We start from the raw sequence: 20,478 nt of genomic DNA, 5'->3' as shown, positions 1-20,478 counted from the left end.
GCACGTGGCTGACGGACTGTTGCTATGCTTACACTTCTGTAAACAAAACTGCTTCACTTCTCTCTTCACTAAACTCCTCTTGTTTTGTGAACTCGTTTTCAAACATGAGTTTGCAAGATAGCGATGATCTCGAAAAGTTTTTGAGGAATGTTGACCAAATAGGTAAGTGATATTTGTTTACAGTGCAAGTAACATTAACTAATTATACAACGTCGCGTCAAGTCAGTGTAAACGGGACGGGACTCTCAATAATGTGGAATTAACTGTAACGTTAAATGTGTTGCTATCTGATTGCAGATGAGTTGGTAAAAGAGTTAAATTCCAGCGATGTGTCGTGTCAAGAGAAAGCGCTTGCGAAGGCAGATCAATTCATCACATCCTTGGAGCAGGGGGAACCATGTAAAACTAAAATCAATAAGACGGTTATAAACAGACATCCTTCATCTGAAAATGGCGCTCTGGTACTGTATTTAAAGTATTCAAAATATTATACAATATAACAAAATGTGAATGTAAAACACCCTTTATTGCAGCATTTTAATGTAGCATATTATAGTAAATTTCCTCTGGTAAATGCTATGTTTTTGAACCATACTATAGTAAGTATACAGCAAATGGTGGTATATTACTTAGTATAGTATTATTTACTTACTTTGTTAATTTATTCTACAGCTACTGTATTAACTAGCCTATAGTCAATTGTTAAACTAACAGGTATATTTCAATTCACTAGAGTAATTTTACTAATTTTTTCATGTGGGATGATTATTGGCAATAATTGAAAGAGAATAAATGACTATTGCATGCTTTTGTACCTAATATTTGAAAATGTTCAAATGTTATAGGTTAAATGAAATAACAGTTAGACTGCTTTTTCCATTCTTTTCAGAACACCCAGTATGAATCAAGTCAAAATCCAGGTAGGTTTGTGTACTGGTGTCTCTTATCCATTCTGTGTTCAGCGGTTGACACGACTTCTCTGTCTCTGTTGAATAATTTGGTTTGACGTATAAAACTTGAATGTCTGCCCTTGACGTCTTGTAAATGATTCATAAATCAATACAAACTTGCTCACCTTCATTTTCACTTTTTATTATCAATCTGGCAATGGCTTGTTGTACCCGTCGATTCGTCAGCAAATTTCTTGAGGACATTAGAAAAAGACGCTGAAGAGAGAAGTCAGAGAAGAAAGATGAAAGAGGAAAAAGCCAACGGTATGTACACCGAAGCCTGAGCGAAATGGGCAGTTTTTGGGCATTTTGCACTATCATTTTGCAAAGTCTAGATTTCCTTTGTCCTCGTTTGACCTGCAGCGTTAAGGGAGCAGGGGAATGAGGCTTTCACTCAAGGTGACTACGAAACGGCTGTCAGGTTTTATACTGAAGGCTTAGAGCACCTGCGTGACATGCAGGCTCTCTACACAAACAGGGCTCAGGTACTTCTTCATTTCGGAATGAGTTCTTCTACAATAATCAGATGAGCCATATCTTAACTGATATTCCTGTGAGAATTACTCCTCTTGTGATTTTATTGTCTCATACTTTCATGTATTATGTAGGCCTTTATCAAGTTGAAGAGATATAAGGAGGCCATAAGTGACTGTGAGTGGGCTCTGAGGGTGAGTAAATCAGTAGGAAAGAGATCAGAGAAGTGACCCCTCATTTTTCATTGTCAGCCAAAGCAGAGAGTTTTTCATCCTACCTTGTCTGGTGAGAACAGCAGGCTCCATAGAGCAGTTTCTATTGAACTGGATAGTTGCTCAGCATTAGAAAATTGGGTTGTGCTGAATAGTCTTTGCTTTTGGAAAACTTTTTGAAAGTTAAGTAAGAGCTAGTTATATTTATATAGTTTTTTAATGCTCTAATATTTTTTATCCTTTCAACACTCTAAAGGAAAATCAACATATTGACTACGGGGCCAGTGACAATCAATTACTATCTAGGATAAAGAAAGGAAAAATCTTTAATGAAATTTTCAGCAAAACTGTATGATCTTAATCATATAGTTATTAAAAAAAGTAGTGCTGTCAAATTAATTAATTGCAATTAATCACATCTAACAAACATTTATAAATATATAGTATATATATACACAGATCAGGCATAACAATGACCACTGACATGTGAAGTGAATAGCACTGATTATCTCTTCATCACGGCACCTGTTAGTGGGTGGGATATATTAGGCAGCATGTGAACATTTTGTTCTCAATGTTGATGTGTTAGGCTGGCCCGTGTAGTCCGATCAAACAGACAAACTACTGTAGCTCAAATTTGCTCAAGTAATTAATGCTGGTCCTGATAGAAATGTGTCAGAATACACAGTCGATCGCAGTTTATTTGCATATAGGGTTTTATAACCCACAGTGCCCATGCTGACTTCTGTCCACCGCCGAAAGCGCCAACAGTGGGCACGTGACGTGAGCATCAGAACTGGTCTTCCATTGGAGCAATGGAAGAAGGCCTGGCCTGATGAATCATGTTTTCTTTTACATTACTTGGATGGCCAGGTGTCTGTGTCTCTTATAGCTGGGGCACACATGGCACCAGGATGCCCTATGGGAAGAAGGCAAGCCATCAGAGGTAGTGTGATGCTTTTGGCAATGGTGTGCTGGGAAACCTTGGGTCCTGCCATCCTTGTGTTTGACACTTACCATCTATCAAAGCATTGTTGCAGACCATGTACTTTTATGGAAATGGTATTTCTTTTGTGGCTGTGGCCTCTTTCGGCAGGATAATGCGCCCTGCCACAACGCAAAAATGGTTCAGGAATGGTTTGAGGAGCACAACAAGCTTGAGGTGTTGACTTGGCCTCCAAATTCCCCAGATTTCCAGACAGATCTATGCAGTCGAGTATTTGTGGGATGTGCTGAAAAAACAAGTCTGATCCATGGAGGCCCCACCTCGCAACTTACAGGACTTAAAGGATCTGCTGATAACATCTTGGTGCCAGATACCGCAGCACACCTTCAGGGGTCTAGTGGAGTCCTACAAAAAGGGGGAACAATACAATAGTAGGAAGGTGGTCATAATGTTATGCCTGATCTTGGTGTGTGTGTGTATAAATAATATATATATATGTGTGTTTTATATTACTATATATTATACTATATACTATATATTAGCGGCATCTAGTGGTGAGGTTGCAAACTGCCCACCACTCACCCCTCCCTTTCGAAGGACATCATGTTAGTTCTATAGTTATGATTCTATAACTATAAGGTAAGTTCCATAGTTATATAAGATATATAGCATTTCTGTCAATTGATCCTCATAATCACCACAAACTGCACCTTTAATCAATTTGACAGAACTATTAAAAGTAATTTAAAAAGTATTTAAAGGTCAAGTTTATTAATTCCAAAAAGTTTTTAGAGTGTCGCACCTTAACACAGTACTGAAAAAATATGAAGGCTCTCGCTGTAATATAATTTACTGTTTTGTGAAGATTTAGCTTCCCATATTTCACCCATTTAAAGAGGATGAATTTGTATGCATCCCGAAAAGATATCAAAATTAGTTTTAATTCAAAAATGGGCTAGGATGGGAAATATGCATCTAAATTGTATTTAATAATTTTTTGATAACGTTATAGAATATAAAAAGAAAAAATCACATTACTGACTTTAGATTATTGCTTCAGTGCTTCTTCGGTTGTTTTCAAGTGGCTAATGAAAATATGAAACTTTAATTCACAGTGTAATGAGAAGTGTATAAAAGCGTATATACACATGGGAAAATCTCACCTAGCACTCAAGGATTTCCCACAGGTAAGCGTAGTTCAATAGAAGTCCTTCTGTCCTTTCAAGTCTTTAGTTTATTAGTTTATTTATTTATTTAACAGGGACCATACACAACCCAAATGTTGTGCCAGAGTTAGCTAAAATAGCTAATTTGCATCTGCGGTCCCAGATGTCTAAAGCTGGATTACACTTATATTTCTCACCTTTTTTGACACCTCCTTTTATCCTGCTTTTTTTTGCTTCACTTTCAGTCCAGACTTTGCTATCGAAAGATTTTGGAGATAGATCCACAGCGAGAGACCATGGCCAAAGGTATGATCCAAAAATGTTGTGAAAATCTGAGGCAAGGGAAGGCAAGGTTAATTTTTTTTGACTTAAGATCCATTATTTAGCCGCAGAGTATGACTAGCATTGTTATTAGCTTTTTGCTTCTATCTGAATATGTACTTTCAGTCAAGCAATTCTTAGCTGTACCAAGAAAAGAAAAAAACTGTTCATTTGTAGTTCTTTCACAAGTCTCAAGCGTTCCCTCATTCTCTCGCAGAACATCCCCTGCTTACACCAGCCGTTTTTAGAACATTAGTTGCTAATTTACATTCATTTTGAACTTTTCCAGACATATAATGGCATTATGGATTTCCATTCAATGCATTTTAATAGAGTATTTTATTTGCATAAAAAGAAAATTTGTTCATGGAGTCACATTACTCACATTGCAATAGCTTATCTGAAACAAGTGGATTTGGAAGAGAAGGTGGCTCTCCAGGAAAAGGCAGCTTTGGAAGAGCTACAAGCAGGAACGGAAGAGGCCATGGCTGTACCAGAGCTGCTGAAGAAGCTCGACACACCCAGTGAGATCAATCTTTACTACTGCGGTGGATTGGAGCTGCTCTCTCAGGCTATTAAAGACTGTAAGTTGACACATGATTGATTCAGAGTACTTTTTATTTATTAATTATTTTTATCAAATGCTGCTGTTGTTTCTTGTTTATTTCATTAATTTTTACTGAACTCCCATCAGTTTTTTGAAAGGATAAACAAATGTTTACAGAAGTGCTGAACCTCAGATTTGTGTGAAATACGCCTTCGGATTACCCAGTGTTGTTCCAGCAACCAGGGCTGTATTTCTTGCACTCAGAGATCGATATGGAGAAGAGAATAGTGAGGAATTTTGTGCGGAGGGCTCATTGATTCTGCTCTGTGGTTCATTTGCAGTTCATGATGAGGAAACTAATCCACATGATCAGCCACAGAGGACAGACACAGTCCGCAAGCACAGGCGCAAGTGAACGCGTGCATTTCCTTTCTGTCAAAATATCACTGCACAGATCAGATATTTAGATTGTGATAAAATATAATACATATAAGGGAAATCAGGGCTACCTGTCACACTTCACAAAAGGAGTAAAGTGAATATATTTTAATTATTATTAACACAATTTCATTTATAAGCTAGTATGGTCAAATTGATTAATTGGGATTAATCGCATCCAAAACGAAAGTTTGTGTTTACATAATACATACTTTATACAAACTATGTGTACTTTGTATAATTATTCTGTATATACAGTGAGGAAAATAATTATTTGAACACCCTGCTCTTTTGCAAGTACTTCCACTTGGAAATCATGGAGAGGTCTGAAATTGACATCGTAGGTGCATGTCCACGAGAGACAAGAAATCCAGAAATCACAATGTATGATTTTTTTAACAATTTATTTGTATGATACAGCTGCAAATAAGTATTAAGATTTTTTTAAATAAAATATTTATAATATATATAAAAAAATAAAAATTATATATATATATATTTACAGTATTGTAATCAGTATTGTAAATATATACATGTGTATTTATATGTACGTAATAATTATACACAGTACACATATTATGTAAAACACAAACTTTAATTTTGGATTAATTGCGATTAATCTTTTTGACAGCACTAGTAAACACAAATAATATAATCAGCAAATGTTTAAAGGTACAGTATGTAAGTTCTGCCTTAGGTCGCTTATTCAAAAGAAACGCATAGCTTGATGATACTGTGAATGAGCATGGAATTATGGGAGTATGACTCTTCACCTCCACAGCGGATGGAAAGGATAACAATGATTTGTGTTGCTCGCTTGTCTGATATAAAATACGTACTATATTAAAGCGTGTTTCCATAGTTTCTACGGAAATTAAAGGTAGCGCGGATATGACGTCATTGACAGGCGACGCAAGGACATGGTCTGGAACACTGGATAAAATTGTTGATTGCTCTGGATTTAAACATTGCTAGGAACATTTGGAATAATGTACACAGGTCAACAAAATATATAACATTTTTCTAGTGGTTTTGGAATATTTTCATCTAAAAATCGTACGTATTGTGCCTTTAAATCTTTTATTATTATTATTATTTTATTACAAAATTGTAAAAGTTTAGTTAAACAATAAAACATTTAATTTTTCAGTTAAAATGTACCTTTATTATAGTGTTGACTTGTTTGAATTTACACTACTGGTTTGGGAAAAGAAGTCTCTTATGCTCTTTTGCAAAAACACATTTATTTGATTAAAAAAAAAACAATAGTCTTCCAGTCACATGATGTCTTCAGTGTCACATGATCCTTCAGAAATCAATATGATGATTTGCTTATTATCAATGCTCATAACAGTTGTGCTACTTAATTTTTTGTGGAAACCATGATACACTTTTTTAAGGTGTTATACTTCATGTTAAGTTGCCTTAACAAGGTAAAATTATAAAAACTACAAGCTAAATCAAACTTTTAAATTTGAATTTGACTTCCTACGTTACATACTGCTATCCTTTCCAACAGAAATCCTCTCTTTACAGCTATTTAAAGTTCCAGAAGTATTCCACAAGGGTAAAATATGGGACTGTGCATTGTGCATAATCTTGAAAGCTCTCCAAGACTAAAAGCTTGGTGCCAGTGTTTTGTACATGTGAGATACATGAATGGCTCTTTGTGAACTAATTTCTAGTATTTCCTCAAAATGAACACTGCTTTTGTGTAGATAAGGTAGCGCTCTCTTATTCTTGATGAGCTTTTGTTTATTCTCCTTGTACGCTCTTTTGCCCTTGAACAAAGCATACTGTGTCTGAGGCTGGCTACTGTGATTTAGTGTTGATATATTGCTCTCACTACACACCTACTAACACTGACCTTATCTGGTGTCCCTCACAGGTACTGGGCAGACATTATTCAGATTAAACAATGGCTTCAGTATCATTAATGGCAATAACATTGTAAGAAGGTAAGGTTGCTAAAGAAGTGAATCTGACAGTTTGTGGTCAGAACGTACTTTCAGCATTTGAAAATGGCTGTGTAAAGGTCTTGAATTTAAAGCTTTGCACAAGTGTGCATACATAATCCACATATGATTGATTGCATCTTCATCATTTAACAAGTAGCTTTCTCTCCCCTTATCAGTGGTCTTGCTCCAACCAAATACGTTATTAAAATTAATTGGCTAATTTGAATGCATTTAAACAACAGATGTGTTATCTGGTTCTGCTGTGTGGTCATGTCCTGTGTTGGAATTTAGCTTTCCACACCAGAATATAATTGAAAGGGTTTATCTGCGTTTGACAATGATTGATTGGTTTGTTTGGGAGATTCGCTGTGTTTGTTTCATACAGTTTGCTCACATGTGGTCTCTAATCTATAAAACATGTTTGTGTAAAGGGATAGTTCAGCCACAATTCTGCCATTACTTCATCAGTCTTATGTCGTTCCCAGTGTTGGTAATGGTGTAACTCATTACAAGTAACTTGAGTTATGTAATCAGATTGCTTTTTTTAAAGTAATGAGTAAAGTAACAAATTATTTTAAAATAATAATTTTCAGTACATTTTTAAATAAGCAATGCAAGTTACTTTGTTTTCCCATTTATTGACTGACATGACAGCTCTCCTGTCCCCATGTTGAGAGAAATGAAGAGTGAGGATAAGAGGCGTTGTCTGCGCTGTGCGAAAATGATGGTTACTGTAGTTCTAGACTAAATGTGAGCATGCATTTACTCATATCACTTGCACAAAAACAGATTCAGTATTATTAATAATTAATAAAAAACAGTGAAATGTAAATGCAAAAACAACAAAACCCGCCCAATTGCTACTCAAAAAGCATGCCCTATCGCGTTTTGGGGGGGTTCCCCAGTAAAAATTGCATTCCAGGAGGTACAATATATATTTTTGGCAGGGTTCCCTGCTAAAATTTGCATTCCCGGGGCCCACGGCAACAGTGTTGTGTTAAAGTAGCCCATTTTGCCAACACTGACGATCGCTTGTTTTTTTTGCGTCTTCTTCTCCTGTGTTTTGTTCTGGAGATTCTATACTCATTCAGAATTTGTGTAATAGCGCCCCCCCCTAGCCTATAACAGCAAAAATTCTGTGTTTGCTGTGGAAAGAGTTAAATTATGGGCTTTTAAATTATGTTAATAGTCCATGTGACTCCAGTGGTTCAACCTTAATTTTATGAAATGACAAGAATACTTTTTGTGCGCAAAAACAAACAAAACTAACGGCTTGATTCAACAATTTCATATTAGCCTGTGTCAGTCTCATATGCAGTTTCCATTCCATTTCTTCCATGGAACAACATTTTTGAAGAATGTAGTTCTTTTCCATGCATTTCCAATGAAATAGGACATTCAAACATTCAAAAAGGATACAAAAGCAATTTTTGTTTAGATTTTGGTTGAACTATCCCTTTAACTCCATGCATGACTGAAGTGTGTTTACTATATTACAGTTTTTTTCCTTTTCTGTAATTAGCTGTCTCTCACAGAATTCAGTAGATCCATGTGCAGTGGAACTATGCATGTCTGTACTCAAACTATGGAGGGCAGTTTGCAGTGGAAACGGTAAGATGAAATGCAGCATGTGAGAATATAAATCTTATTCATGAAAATGACCTTGAAAAGATGCTATTGCTGAGGAAAAAATAGAAATCCCATTTGCTCATTCCTTTTTTATCCTTTTAAACGGTCTCTCTCTGGAAAACTTAAAATGTATCGACACAGCTTGATCTAGTTCTGCTCCCCCTTTCTTTTAAAGTAATAAGGGATTTGTGAAATCGTCTGAATTCAAGTCAATATCAATTTATTCTGTTTTTGCCTACTAGCAGTGAAATAGTTTTTGCCTCCCACATTAAAAGTCTCTTTAGTAAGTACTTTGTGCCCTTCAGTTGTAATCTCATTAACTGGTCACTTAAATTTGCATTTGTCTTTATTAAACCCTCTCCATAATTGTGTTCCTTCCAGAGCAGAATCAACAGCTGTTGATGGAGTGTCCTGTTACTAGACAACACATGGTCCAGATGTTGGCCTCACCAGTATCTGAAATACAGAGGGAAAGCCTGGAATTGCTCAGCTTGTTCTCACAAACTAAGCACGGAAGGACAGTGCTCATTGACAACCTTAATTTATGCCAGTACGTACAGTATTTTTGGTTTCATATTGAATGCATTGCATTGCAGTTTACAAAATGATGTGCCATGAATTATTACTTACAACGTAACACATATGGGGTCAATTGAGCCATTTAGACGGGACTAATTATGTGAAACAAAATGGACATTGGAAATTGAAATTGGTGTGCCACACTGCTATGAAATACTGTGATGGTTTTAGATCAGGGGTAAAGATAAAAAATAATACTCAGACAACATATTTAATAAGTAATAAATCACAGATCATTAATAACTGAGTATTTAGGCTTTAAAGACACTCCATGTTTATACTGATCCATTTTTTATCTCTTAAAAGTAATGTTTTTTTCCTCTCATGTTCTGTTAGAATACTGATTGTTAGAATACTTGCATAACTTAATTGAATATTTAAACAGCACAATTTATTCAGTTTATCAAAAAGTGCATATGTTTAAAATAAATATATGTATTACTTTTTTTATTTATTGCTAATAATTTTTTTATCCACTTTGATGTCAATTTTATCTCAACCTTGTTTGTTTTCTACAAACCAGAGCAGGAGATTTAAGTGTGGTGTTCCTTTGACATCTGTGATTTATCTCATTAGCTAGCATGCAGAAGAGCTCCTACTGTTCTAGCATGTTTTATTAAAGTCATTTTAATGAGCCCAAAATGAATGCTTTCTGTCTCCTGTAGAATGGCAGAGAACCTGATGAGCTGTGTTTGCCGTGATACGAGCTCCGCTTCGGCGCTGACAGTTCTGAAGAACTTGGCTGCAGAAAATAAGTATGCACAATCAATACAGTCGCCCTTACCATATGAATGCCCGTGAGAGAGATCGCAAAACTGACCTTTTTTACAAAAATCTTGGGCACGACCCACCTGAGAGTCTAGTAGATTCCCATACATCATAGTCACTTGCACGTATTAAATCGAGACACATTCAAATTCATTCAGTTCAACAGCCCAGGTCCCTTGAGAACGCAAAGTGAACACATTTAAGACAAAACAATCCATCACATTCACAAATCCCTCCATTTATCTCTGAGAGAGATCAGTTTCTTGCCGTTTCTAGTCATTCACCACCTTACAGATAGAGAAAGGTACTCCCAGTGACCAGGAGATGGAATTAAGCAGCCACTTCATGCACAAAAGGAAATGAGAATGGCGTAACAGTTTGATGGATAGTCAATGAAAAGTGTTCAGTGAATTCAAGCCGCTCTCTTGTTTCTAGATAAGGATGGTTAGCCATATTGGTCTTGTCTCGGATTGTACGTGGGGCGTCACCAACGTGAGATTTGAAACCATAGATCTGCTTGGATCAGTGCCCACCACATTATAACGCATTTTTATCTTTTGCCCCCACAGCTCTTTTGCACATTATAGCAAGAGAGTTATCTAAGGATTTTAGTCTGTTTTATTCTTGTTAAAGTAAGTTGGGTAAGTTCACCCAAAAATAAAATTGATGTCATTAATGACTCACCCTAATGTTGTTCCACACCCGTAAGACCTCTGTTCATCTTCGGAACACAGTTTAAAATATTTTATATTTTAGTCCCAGAGTATATGCAGTCTATGCACACTTTACTGTCCATGTCCAGAAAGCTAATAAAAACATCATCAAAGTAGTCCATATGTGACATCAGTTGGTTAGTTAGAATCTCTTGAAGCATCGAAAATACATTTTGGTCCAAAAATAACAAAAACTACGAATCAGTGAATCGATCAATGATTCGGGTCGCCAATGTCACGTGATTTCAGCAGTTTGGAACGCGTGCCAAACTGCCAAACTGCTGAAATCACATGACATTGGTGATCCGAATCATTGATCGATTCACTGATTCATGGCCGTTTGAATCTTTATTTTAGTCAATTTCATTTTTGGGTGAACTAACCCTTTAAGTAGCTAATTTTTTTGTTTGTTTATATTTTTCAGATTTAAGATTCAGTCAAGGAAGTTAACAGCAGTTTTTGCCATTCCTCTTGAACATCAGCTGGTGATGTATCCACACCACATCATTCATAATCATTTTCTCAATAATTATAATAGTCTAAATCATAAAATAATATTCTAAAATCTTGATTTTATTAGACATTTTGGCACCAGGTTGTAAATTGCTGCCTTTACAACTAGAAGACATATGTGACCCTGGGCCACAAAACCAGTCATAAGTCGCAAGGGTATATTTGTGGTAATAGCCAACAATACATTGAATGGGTCAAAATTATTGATTTTTCTTTTATATCAAAAAATCTTTAGGATATTAAGTAAAGATCATGTTCCATGAAGATATTTTTTTTTACATTTCCTATTGTAAATATACAAAAAAGTGTATTATTATGAGTAATATGCATTGCTAAGGACTAAGGCGATTTTCTCAATACTTATAATAATTAATAATAATACAATATTTTTTTTGAAGCTTCAGTTTCCTGATTTTCAAATAGTCATATCTCGGCCAAATATTGTCCTATCCTAACAAACCATACATAAATGGAAAGCTTTTTATTCAGTATAAATCACTATTTAAACAAATGGACCCTTATAAATGGTTTTCTGGTCCAAGGTTACCTATTATATATACCTTGTAGGACTTATTACAATTTATAGTCACTCACATAAAAAAACACTTTCTTATTGATCAAAGACCCCTAATGCATCTTAGTATTAAATTGTCTTTCGTCTGACTCTGTATTATGTCATCCAAAACCCTCTTCCTAATGGTTGACTCCACATGCTAAGGAGTCTATTTAGTTTAGCTGTATCAAGATATTAATTTATCATACTACAGTGTCCTGACAGTAAAAGATCCAAATCTGCAAAGTGCAGCAAGTAAATATATCCATGTAGACATCCAATTTCTGATATGACGAGTATTAGTATGATGAGAGCTGTTTCTTGTGTCTTGTTATAAAGGTGTACTTATCCTGTTACAAAGAAAAACCTTCTTCTTTCTTCATTTTAATATTGCTGATTTATCCAAGAAACTCTTCTTTACTGTTAGTGTTATTTAATACATTATTTAATGCATGCTGAATACAAGTAATCATTTTTTCCCAAAAAATGTTAGTGCACATAATTCAGATTTCAGCAAATTTCAGCTAATACTGTTTTTCCCATGCAGTCCAATATCATGACAGCTGACCACAAGATCCTGGCTTCTGTGATTTCTTTCATCGGGAGCATGGCTCTGGATGATGTCATCAATAAAAAGCTGGCAGGACGTGAAGAATTTTGGACATGCTCTCTTCAAGCAATGGTAAGCTTGGAGATGATAACCCTTTACATCACTACCAGGCTCCCAAATACTCCGTCCTTGAACATTGCTGAATTATGTATGATGTCTTGCACTGTGAATTTTGATTCCAAGGGTTTGTTTTCTAAGCTCCTTTTGCTATCTTGTTGCGTGAGCTGTGAAACCGGCATTTCCCACTGACGCTAAAACTGCGAAAGGACATGAATTTAATTTCCGGCACTGTCAAGATAAAGCTCTGTTTTGGTTGCAGGAGCAGTGTGTCGCCTGTGAATGTAGAAGTGTCCTCTATCCCCTCCTGGGTTTGATGATCAACTTAGCCTCACATCCTTTTCAAGTTGTCCAGGTAAAGCAGGAAGTTTAAATTGCTGGGCTTTGGGCCAGCCCTCATCCAACACATCAAGCACTTTTGTAGCCAAAGGGCCTTGGATAGGCAGAATGTTCTGCTAGTGCCTTTTCTCTCCATATGTTGCAATCATGTCTGAAACAGCAAAGGAGAGAACGTTTTTTTTGGCTGTCTTTTAACACACAGGAGCACGCTGTTCTGGCCAGCAGCAGGTGCTTGGACCTGCTGAGCGATTCCTCTGGAGGCATCATCACAGTAAGTTGAATTTCGTTTTACTAAGGCCAAAGCGAGCTTTAACCAACCCCCTGATGATGGGAGCCACCAGAATATTTGAACTGTAGATTTCTGCACATTAATTATTAAAATGTTCATCCTGCAGGATGGGGGGTGTTGTGAAGCCCTGCGTATTAGCATCTCTAGAGAATTTCTACAAAACATTTACACATATGAGTTCCACTAGATCAAAAATGGAAGTTTAAATATATGGATGTCCTTAGATGGCTAGCATCCCCGAGAGAAGGATTTTGCATACACGGAAGCATTTCCACAGTGATTACTGTAGCAGCCCCAGGCCCTATTGGGGACTATTTTCTCTGACTATGTAAATCAAGTTCCAGGTTGTTTGCTTGGGTTTTGCTGCCTTGGCGCTTCATATCTCTCCGGTCAGGCTGTTTCTCTGAGTACAGTAAAGGTGAAAGGGTTTACTTTATATATAATGGATTTGGCTGCTTTCACCTTGTGGTGGAGTTTTACTGCTGTAATACAGCTTGAGCTGCAATTTTGACAAGCAGCCTTGAAATACATTGGCGTACAGCCTAATCCTGTTGCAGTGTCCTATCTGTCCTAATGATGGACGTTGTGGTATCAAACATGTTGCTTTGTCTTCTGCTTCAGAGAGCTGCAGGTTTGCTGAGCGTTCTCCTCCCGATATCTTCTGATGCCACTCAGGAAGTTGTGCGGAATGGAATAGTGAAGAAGTTGCTGAAGATTCTAAAGGTAGAGCCTAGTATTTGAAATAATGTCTGTAAGTAAATAAAGTCAAATTAAACGAGATGCATGTAATACATTGGATATAGTAGAGATTATGCCCCTTGCATTAAATTGGCAATGCATATCACTACCGAAAAGACCTTCTTAGCTCAGCATAGGACCAGTGGATTATAAATTAGCTCAGAAGCCACATTTCAAAATTTTATTTAAATAATAAGTTTTATCCTTTTAAAACCATGGGCCCTTTATTAACGATCTGAGCGCATGACTCAGGTGTATTTAGGTGGTGTCCTAATACACTTTTGCTATTTTAACGACAGAAAAAATGCTTGTTCCAAAAGGGTTGTACTTAGTCTCTTAACTCTTTCCCCGCCAGCGTTTTTAAAAAAAGTTGCCAGCCACCAGCAGGGTTTTTGACAATTTTCACAAAAATTGAATAGCCCATAGAATATTTTTGTTTAATGAATATCTGAGCATGCAATATATCAAAATAAAGAGCTGACCCTCTTCTTTTAAACAAAAAAAAGTTTTATTCTAGCTTCATGCATTCCTTTTTATCAACATTTGAATGTGGGTAGGTTTCATAAAAAAAGCTACATTTTGAACAAAAAGCTGAGAAAACCACGTATTTGTGAAAGACTGTTTCCAGATCAGATTCAGAGCGATGATCAAACACAGATAGAGTAGATCGAGTCCATTAACACTCCTAATGCTTGCACAGTCATGAAGCTCGTCCTGGGTCCACATTTCATTCAGTAACATTACAGTTTTGATTCATATGCTGTTTATTGACGACGATCACGTTATTTTTTATATGCATATGATTACATGCGATCGCTCATTTCACTGCGTCTTACTCACGTGTGTTTTAATCAGGAGATTCAGTACTCATTCAGAAGATGCGCAATAGCGGCCCCTAGCATCCGACAGTGAAAACACGGAAACCCAGAAAATTCCGTTTTTGGCCTGGAAGCATTTTCTCACAAATAACGGAAATTTCCGTGTTTGGCGGGGAAAGAGTCATGGGTGGGATTTGGGCCTAACGTGCAACAAACCAATCAGAGTCTCATCTTCCAATCTCTTTAAAAGCCAGTTGCACTTGCACCACGGCGGATTCGCTATTTACATGCTAGAATTTGATAGAATATCTATCTATCTATCTATCTATCTATCTATCTATCTATCTATCTATCTATCTATCTATCTATCTATCTATCTATCTATCTATCTATCTATCTATCTATCATCTGTCTGTCTGTCTGTCTGTCTGTCTGTCTGTCTGTCTGTCTGTCTGTCTGTCTGTTATTTTTCAAAGAACATAGCACAAAGAACTGCTCCGTTACACATTTTTGTATTCTGGAGTATTGCAGTAGTAATTGTAGAGATTAAACTGAAATTTGCTTGTGTGTCTGTCCCGTCAGGTTGGAGGAGAGATGAGCTCCAGATACTCCATTAAAGCCCTGACAGTCTGTACTGCCTCAATCCCACAGGCTTGTGAGGAGCTTGTTATGCTTGACAAACGTGAGTTCTGAGGGCCAGGGAGGCAGAGGATTGAATTCAATATGACGTCTTAAGCTCTGTGGCCTTACAGTGACTTTGTGCGGCACACACATTTATTCATTCAGGGCTGCACACTTTGAGAAAACTCCTGGGCGGCATTGACGAGTTGGTGGTGGGGAATGCAGCTTTGTGTATGGCCCATTGCTTGGAAGTGAATGGAGCTGCCAGTGGCCTCCTGGGCACAGACTGTGTGCCATTACTGCTAAGGCACGCCGCCGGAGATGCCAAAAGAGCAGCCGTTCGGCAGAATGCAGCCACCACCCTTGGGAAGCTGTGCAAAAAAGAGCCCAGGTATAATTAAGCCTGACTTGCCTTTTGCAGTCACCTGCAATAGACTGATTAACATTTACACTGACGTGCTTCTATACAGCAGTGATACTCATGATACAGGGAAACATCAAGGTGAAAAGATAATGCATCCTTATAATTAACCTCAAGAAGATTATGAACTTTCTGAATGCATAATGAATTTGAAAATGGCAGATCTTCAGCTTAAAGGCATAAGCCATCCTAACTGATGTGATTCAGATATGAACATGTTTGTTTGTTGCATTTGACATTAGTTTATAATGTCAAATGTTAGTTTATATCTCTGTTAGTTAAGTCTTTTTGAGGCGTCTTATTCTCACAGTCGGCATCTAACAAGGACAATCCAACAGGGTCAGATCTTATGGCATTCAACTTTGATGAGCTTTCAGTTTCTCAGAGGTAATCCTGCTCCGAGCATTAGTCTTTACGGTGAGATTTCAAACCTTCGAGATCAGAGTGCAGCCTAAAAAAGACATTTTAGACAGAAAACAGACACTGGCAAAAATATTACACATAATTGATGAAGCTACTTTATATGCAGAGCAAACTAGTTGACGTTTTCATGCTTGTCTGCATTTTGTATTGTTAGATCTGGTTTTCTATTTGGTTGTTCAGAATACATTGTGTGGTCAAAATGAGAAAGAACCTAATTCTGCTGCTTTGATAAATTTGTGTTTTGATTTTTTTTTCAGGCACATGGTGAAACTCAGGGAGCTTCATGGTTTAGAAATCCTTCATTCCTGTGTGAGATTGATCACGTGAGCCACTACCCACATTCAGTTCCTCAATAATTGACCCCATAACTCAGGACACGCATGCAAACACACACACACACACACACACACACACACACACACACACACACACACACACACACACACACACACACACACACACACACACACACACACACACACACACACACACACATATACAGATGAATGCTGTCCTTTGGTTCACAGCTTAAGATGCTCATCTTAAGAGAGGCCACAAATTACTGTCATGCCTTAAGGCCTATCTTGATTATGCAGCTGTTTCCTGTGTTCATTTTAATTAGAGAGAATTCACATTGACATGTGATTCTGTTATCCGCTGTTGTAGAGAACATGTTGCCCTGGGACGATATTCGAAACGTTTCAATTTCCTTTCATCCCAAATGACTCACTTGGGAAGTGTGTTGCCTTGATTACATTTTTCTCCCTGTTTGTTGATAAATGGATTAATGGCAGCTTTCATGTGTTGAATAAAAAGATTAATAAAACTGCATTTGAAGATTATTATGGTTAAAGCCTGCTCATCTTTGCATACTTGATAGTTTTAGAAAGCATTCAATGATGTAATGAGAAAAGAGTAAAATTGTTACAATTCAAATAGGTTTAGCTGAAGTGAGTCTGATAGTGTAATCCAGGGTTCGGGACAGGCTTTCACAAACCGACTGCAATATGGAAACTTTACACTTAAGGTTTGTTCCAGAGCAGGTTTTGGATTTAGTTTCAGGTGGTGCACCACTATTAAATGTGTTGGAAGCAATTTTTTGTCGTTCTGTTACACTAACTACAATAAATGAAATGGGTAGTTCACCCCAAAAATTTAAGTAACATCATCATTATTTAGACTAAACTGCTCAATTCATATGGATTAGTTTTACACTCTCTTTATGAATTTTTTGAAGCGTCAAAGTGGCATGGACTGTCAGTGGAGTGACAGAAATCTCTCCGATTTCACTAAAATATCTAAATTTATGTTTCAAAGATGAATGAAAGTAGGGTTTGGAATTACATGAGGGTGAGCAAATGATGACAGAATGTACATTTTTGGGTGAACTAACCCTTTATCATTAAAAATGTTGAATGTTTAGGGTCTCTTAGAAAAAAGGTTGGGAACCACTGCTCTACACTGTATTTGAGTCTTATCTGGATCTGTTTAATAATGGATGACTCGGATATCATAGCAGCTCACACAAGCCGATGTGCGCATGAAAAATTATACACAGTCAAACACGATGAGGATGATGAGGGATTCTACTGACGCAGAAATCCGTTTCATTTTCTCAGCTCACTTTTGTTCACGTGTCAGTAATCTAATCTACTTATAAATGACAAGAGAGGAAGGTAAAGCTCACAGTAGGCTCCTTCAGAGAGTGTGGTGTGAGCTGTGTTGGGACAGTATTCTGTGTAGTTCATCTCAATATAGTTTCATTATGATGTTATGTATGAGTAGCTTAAAATAAACCGAGAGAGAAGATTAAGTATGGGGATTGGTTACATATTTTTCATTTTTGGACTCACAGGTATGTACACTAAGTTTTTCCTCAATAACTGCTGGAGCATATAACTGCTGTACAATAAATGATAAAGTTAAATATATAGTTTATAAAATACAGTTGTAGTTTACAAACTATATAATTAACCTTTTTTTTTAAATACATTTTTATATAAAAATTATATATATATATATATATATATATATATATATATATATATATATATATATATATATATATATATATATATATATATATATATATATATATTAATGTATAGTATTTGATATTTGTATATAATTACAAATATATAATTATTATTTGGAGACTTCCACATATTTTACCCACTAATTAGGTATAAAAAATTATTTACATTTTTCATTAATATATTTAATTGCAATATAAGAGCTCTATAGATTAGATACAAGGTACATTTTTTAATTCAATGCAGTGTAATGGACCCATTCTTATGTGTGCAGTTCTGTGCTTCTATCCAGCGTTTACTAAACTATTTAGAGATAGTATAATTTCCCAAAAGATATAATTTTGTGACATACATTTCTGTCTAATAAAGAGTCTAATAAAATTAGATAGGATGTTTGTACTGTTATGAAACAATCATTATGCATGAAATAATTTTAACTGCGTGTATATATATATATATATATATATATATATATATATATATATATATATACACTCTATTCAGTTGTAAAATTGTCATGCCTCTCAAACTGTTTATACTATATATGTATTTATGTGTATTTTATAAGCCATCTCACAAGCAAAATTGCAACTCTGCTTTTTTCCAGTGAGTGCTAAGGAGGAGGGCCTGCAAACCGAGAGCACAACCTTCATAATAACTATGCCATCAGAAGAGCAAAACAGCTCCAGTGACAACGGTGGAAAAGTTTCCACCGAAAGCCCTGATCGCCTGACTGTGGCTGTAATCAGTTCTCCAGGGACAGGGTTGTTCCATACACCATATGAGAGGCAGCACTCAAGTACAGTAAATGCAACCACAACCACTGATAAAGATGCAATTACCTCAAATGGGCCAAGCTTTGTCTTAGCTTATGGTACAGGTTCACATTCCACGGGTAAGGATGGCACTGCAACAAAGCCGTTTCAGTCCGAAGGAGACCTCTCATTGATCTTCAATGATGAGGGAAGGCTTCATCTCTCAGCTGAGGCTGAATTTGAGTCTACGATATATGACACCATGATGCCTGCTGCTCATCTGTCCAGAGGCAGGGAAAAGATCTCAGCTTTTTTTCACGCTTCACTGGAAAGCAAGAATCAAAGAGTCTTGGAGTCTATTACTCCTTCGCCTGCAAATGACATTCCCATGGTATCAGCCTCTGATCCAGCAGTAATTGATAACCTTGGGGAGCCAAACGAGAGTGTGGAAAGGCAGGGTGAAAACAAGAATGAAAATTGGACTCTGGAGTCGTTTAGAGCTGATGACTCCCTGAATCGTACTGAGGAGGCTTCTTTGAATAAGAATCACTCAACCATTATGCATTTTACAGTTTTGCAGGGTTCAGAGCTTTTAAGTACTGAGCTTGGTCAAAATCCCCAAAATGGATCTGAGCATGAGCCAAAAGAACAGAAGAGTCTGCTTTCACCAAGTTCATTGATCCTTGATGCTCCATTACAATTGAAATCAACCAGCCAAGTAATAGTTAATAAAATGACAGAAAGCAGCAAAAATCCCAGCACCAATGGACCAAAACCCTTTGGGGTGTCACTAAAGTACCCAGACTCAATGTTTTTATTCTCTGCTTCAAAGCTGACCCCTATAAAGATTCCAGACGCAACCACGCTGAATTATTTTTCAAACATGGTAACAGCTTCTGGCGATATGCATGTGACAAAACAATTTGTGGTCTCGCGGTTGATATCTGACTCTGTGCATAGAACTGTCTCAGTGAGGGATGGACTAGAAAGCAAATCAATTTTTTACACCAAATCAAATGAAGAGCGTCAAATTAAACCAACTCTCCAAACCTCACCAAACAGTTTCGTTCATCGCCTGAATAAAAGTGACCTTTCTTTGGTCGCTCAAAACTCTTCTTTACTCAAAACGTCAGATCTTTGTACCAAAGAAGCCAGAACATCTAATATCTCTGTGACAGAGAAACGTAACAGAATTGATAATTATCCAGTTCGGCTTAGTGAATTGATAGCCTTTAGTACTGCCTCATTTACCAACTTTGAGGAAGCAACTGTAGCAAATAAGCAAATGTTCATGAAACAGACTCAAAGTTCACTTGCGGCTCTCCGAACCCTTTCACCTCAAGAAGACACTTCAAAACACCTTAATCAGTTTGATGAATCATCTACAGCAGCGCCTCTTCCACCTCTGACAAAGCTTAAGAATGTGTTTCATGTCTTCAAAGTGAACAATCATCTGCTTCAAAAGCCTCGAAATCATTTCCCCTCAGATAGATTAAAGCCTTTTGTATCAGTTCAAGCTCGTGAATCAATTCCACCTTCATTTACATCTGCAGCTTTGAAGAGATTCACAAATATGGAAAACTTCACTAAATTCAACCATACTAACC

The 20,478-nt window shown here is 36.7% G+C and overlaps 1 protein-coding gene across 2 annotated transcripts; it reads left to right on the top strand.

The window, feature by feature from the left end:
* Positions 1-10: 10 nt before the first annotated feature.
* ttc12 (tetratricopeptide repeat domain 12) lies at positions 11-20,476 on the top strand. Of its 2 annotated transcripts, XM_067450816.1 has the most exons (22): positions 11-162; positions 298-461; positions 890-920; positions 1,137-1,214; positions 1,314-1,435; positions 1,559-1,618; positions 3,698-3,769; positions 3,994-4,054; positions 4,465-4,653; positions 6,943-7,012; positions 8,535-8,623; positions 9,023-9,191; positions 9,886-9,975; positions 11,126-11,186; positions 12,315-12,449; positions 12,697-12,789; positions 12,976-13,044; positions 13,684-13,785; positions 15,201-15,300; positions 15,405-15,630; positions 16,341-16,406; positions 18,724-20,476. In XM_067450816.1, exons 1-22 carry the CDS (start codon positions 105-107, stop codon positions 18,731-18,733), a joined length of 2,115 nt encoding a protein of 704 aa, XP_067306917.1. In that variant the 5' UTR covers positions 11-104; the 3' UTR covers positions 18,734-20,476. The 2 variants fall into 2 exon arrangements, with proteins under 2 accessions (XP_067306917.1, XP_067306918.1); XM_067450817.1 differs by lacking the exon at positions 18,724-20,476 and having other exon boundaries at positions 16,341-16,912.
* Positions 20,477-20,478: the final 2 nt, after the last annotated feature.

This window comes from Pseudorasbora parva, chromosome 8 (genome assembly GCF_024679245.1).
Source record: "Pseudorasbora parva isolate DD20220531a chromosome 8, ASM2467924v1, whole genome shotgun sequence".
Lineage (NCBI taxonomy): Eukaryota > Metazoa > Chordata > Actinopteri > Cypriniformes > Gobionidae > Pseudorasbora > Pseudorasbora parva.
The sequence above is the reverse complement of the archived record's forward strand: the minus strand, read 5'-3'. Positions and strand labels throughout refer to the sequence as shown.

Coding starts and splice junctions, on each gene's coding strand:
- ttc12 (XM_067450816.1), top strand. CDS start 105: ATGAGTTTGCAAGATAGCGATGATCTCGAAAAGTTTTTGAGGAATGTT. Junction 7,013..8,534: donor GGCAATAACATTGTAAGAAG/GTAAGGTTGCTA, acceptor TTCTGTAATTAG/CTGTCTCTCACAGAATTCAG. Junction 8,624..9,022: donor GGCAGTTTGCAGTGGAAACG/GTAAGATGAAAT, acceptor TGTTCCTTCCAG/AGCAGAATCAACAGCTGTTG.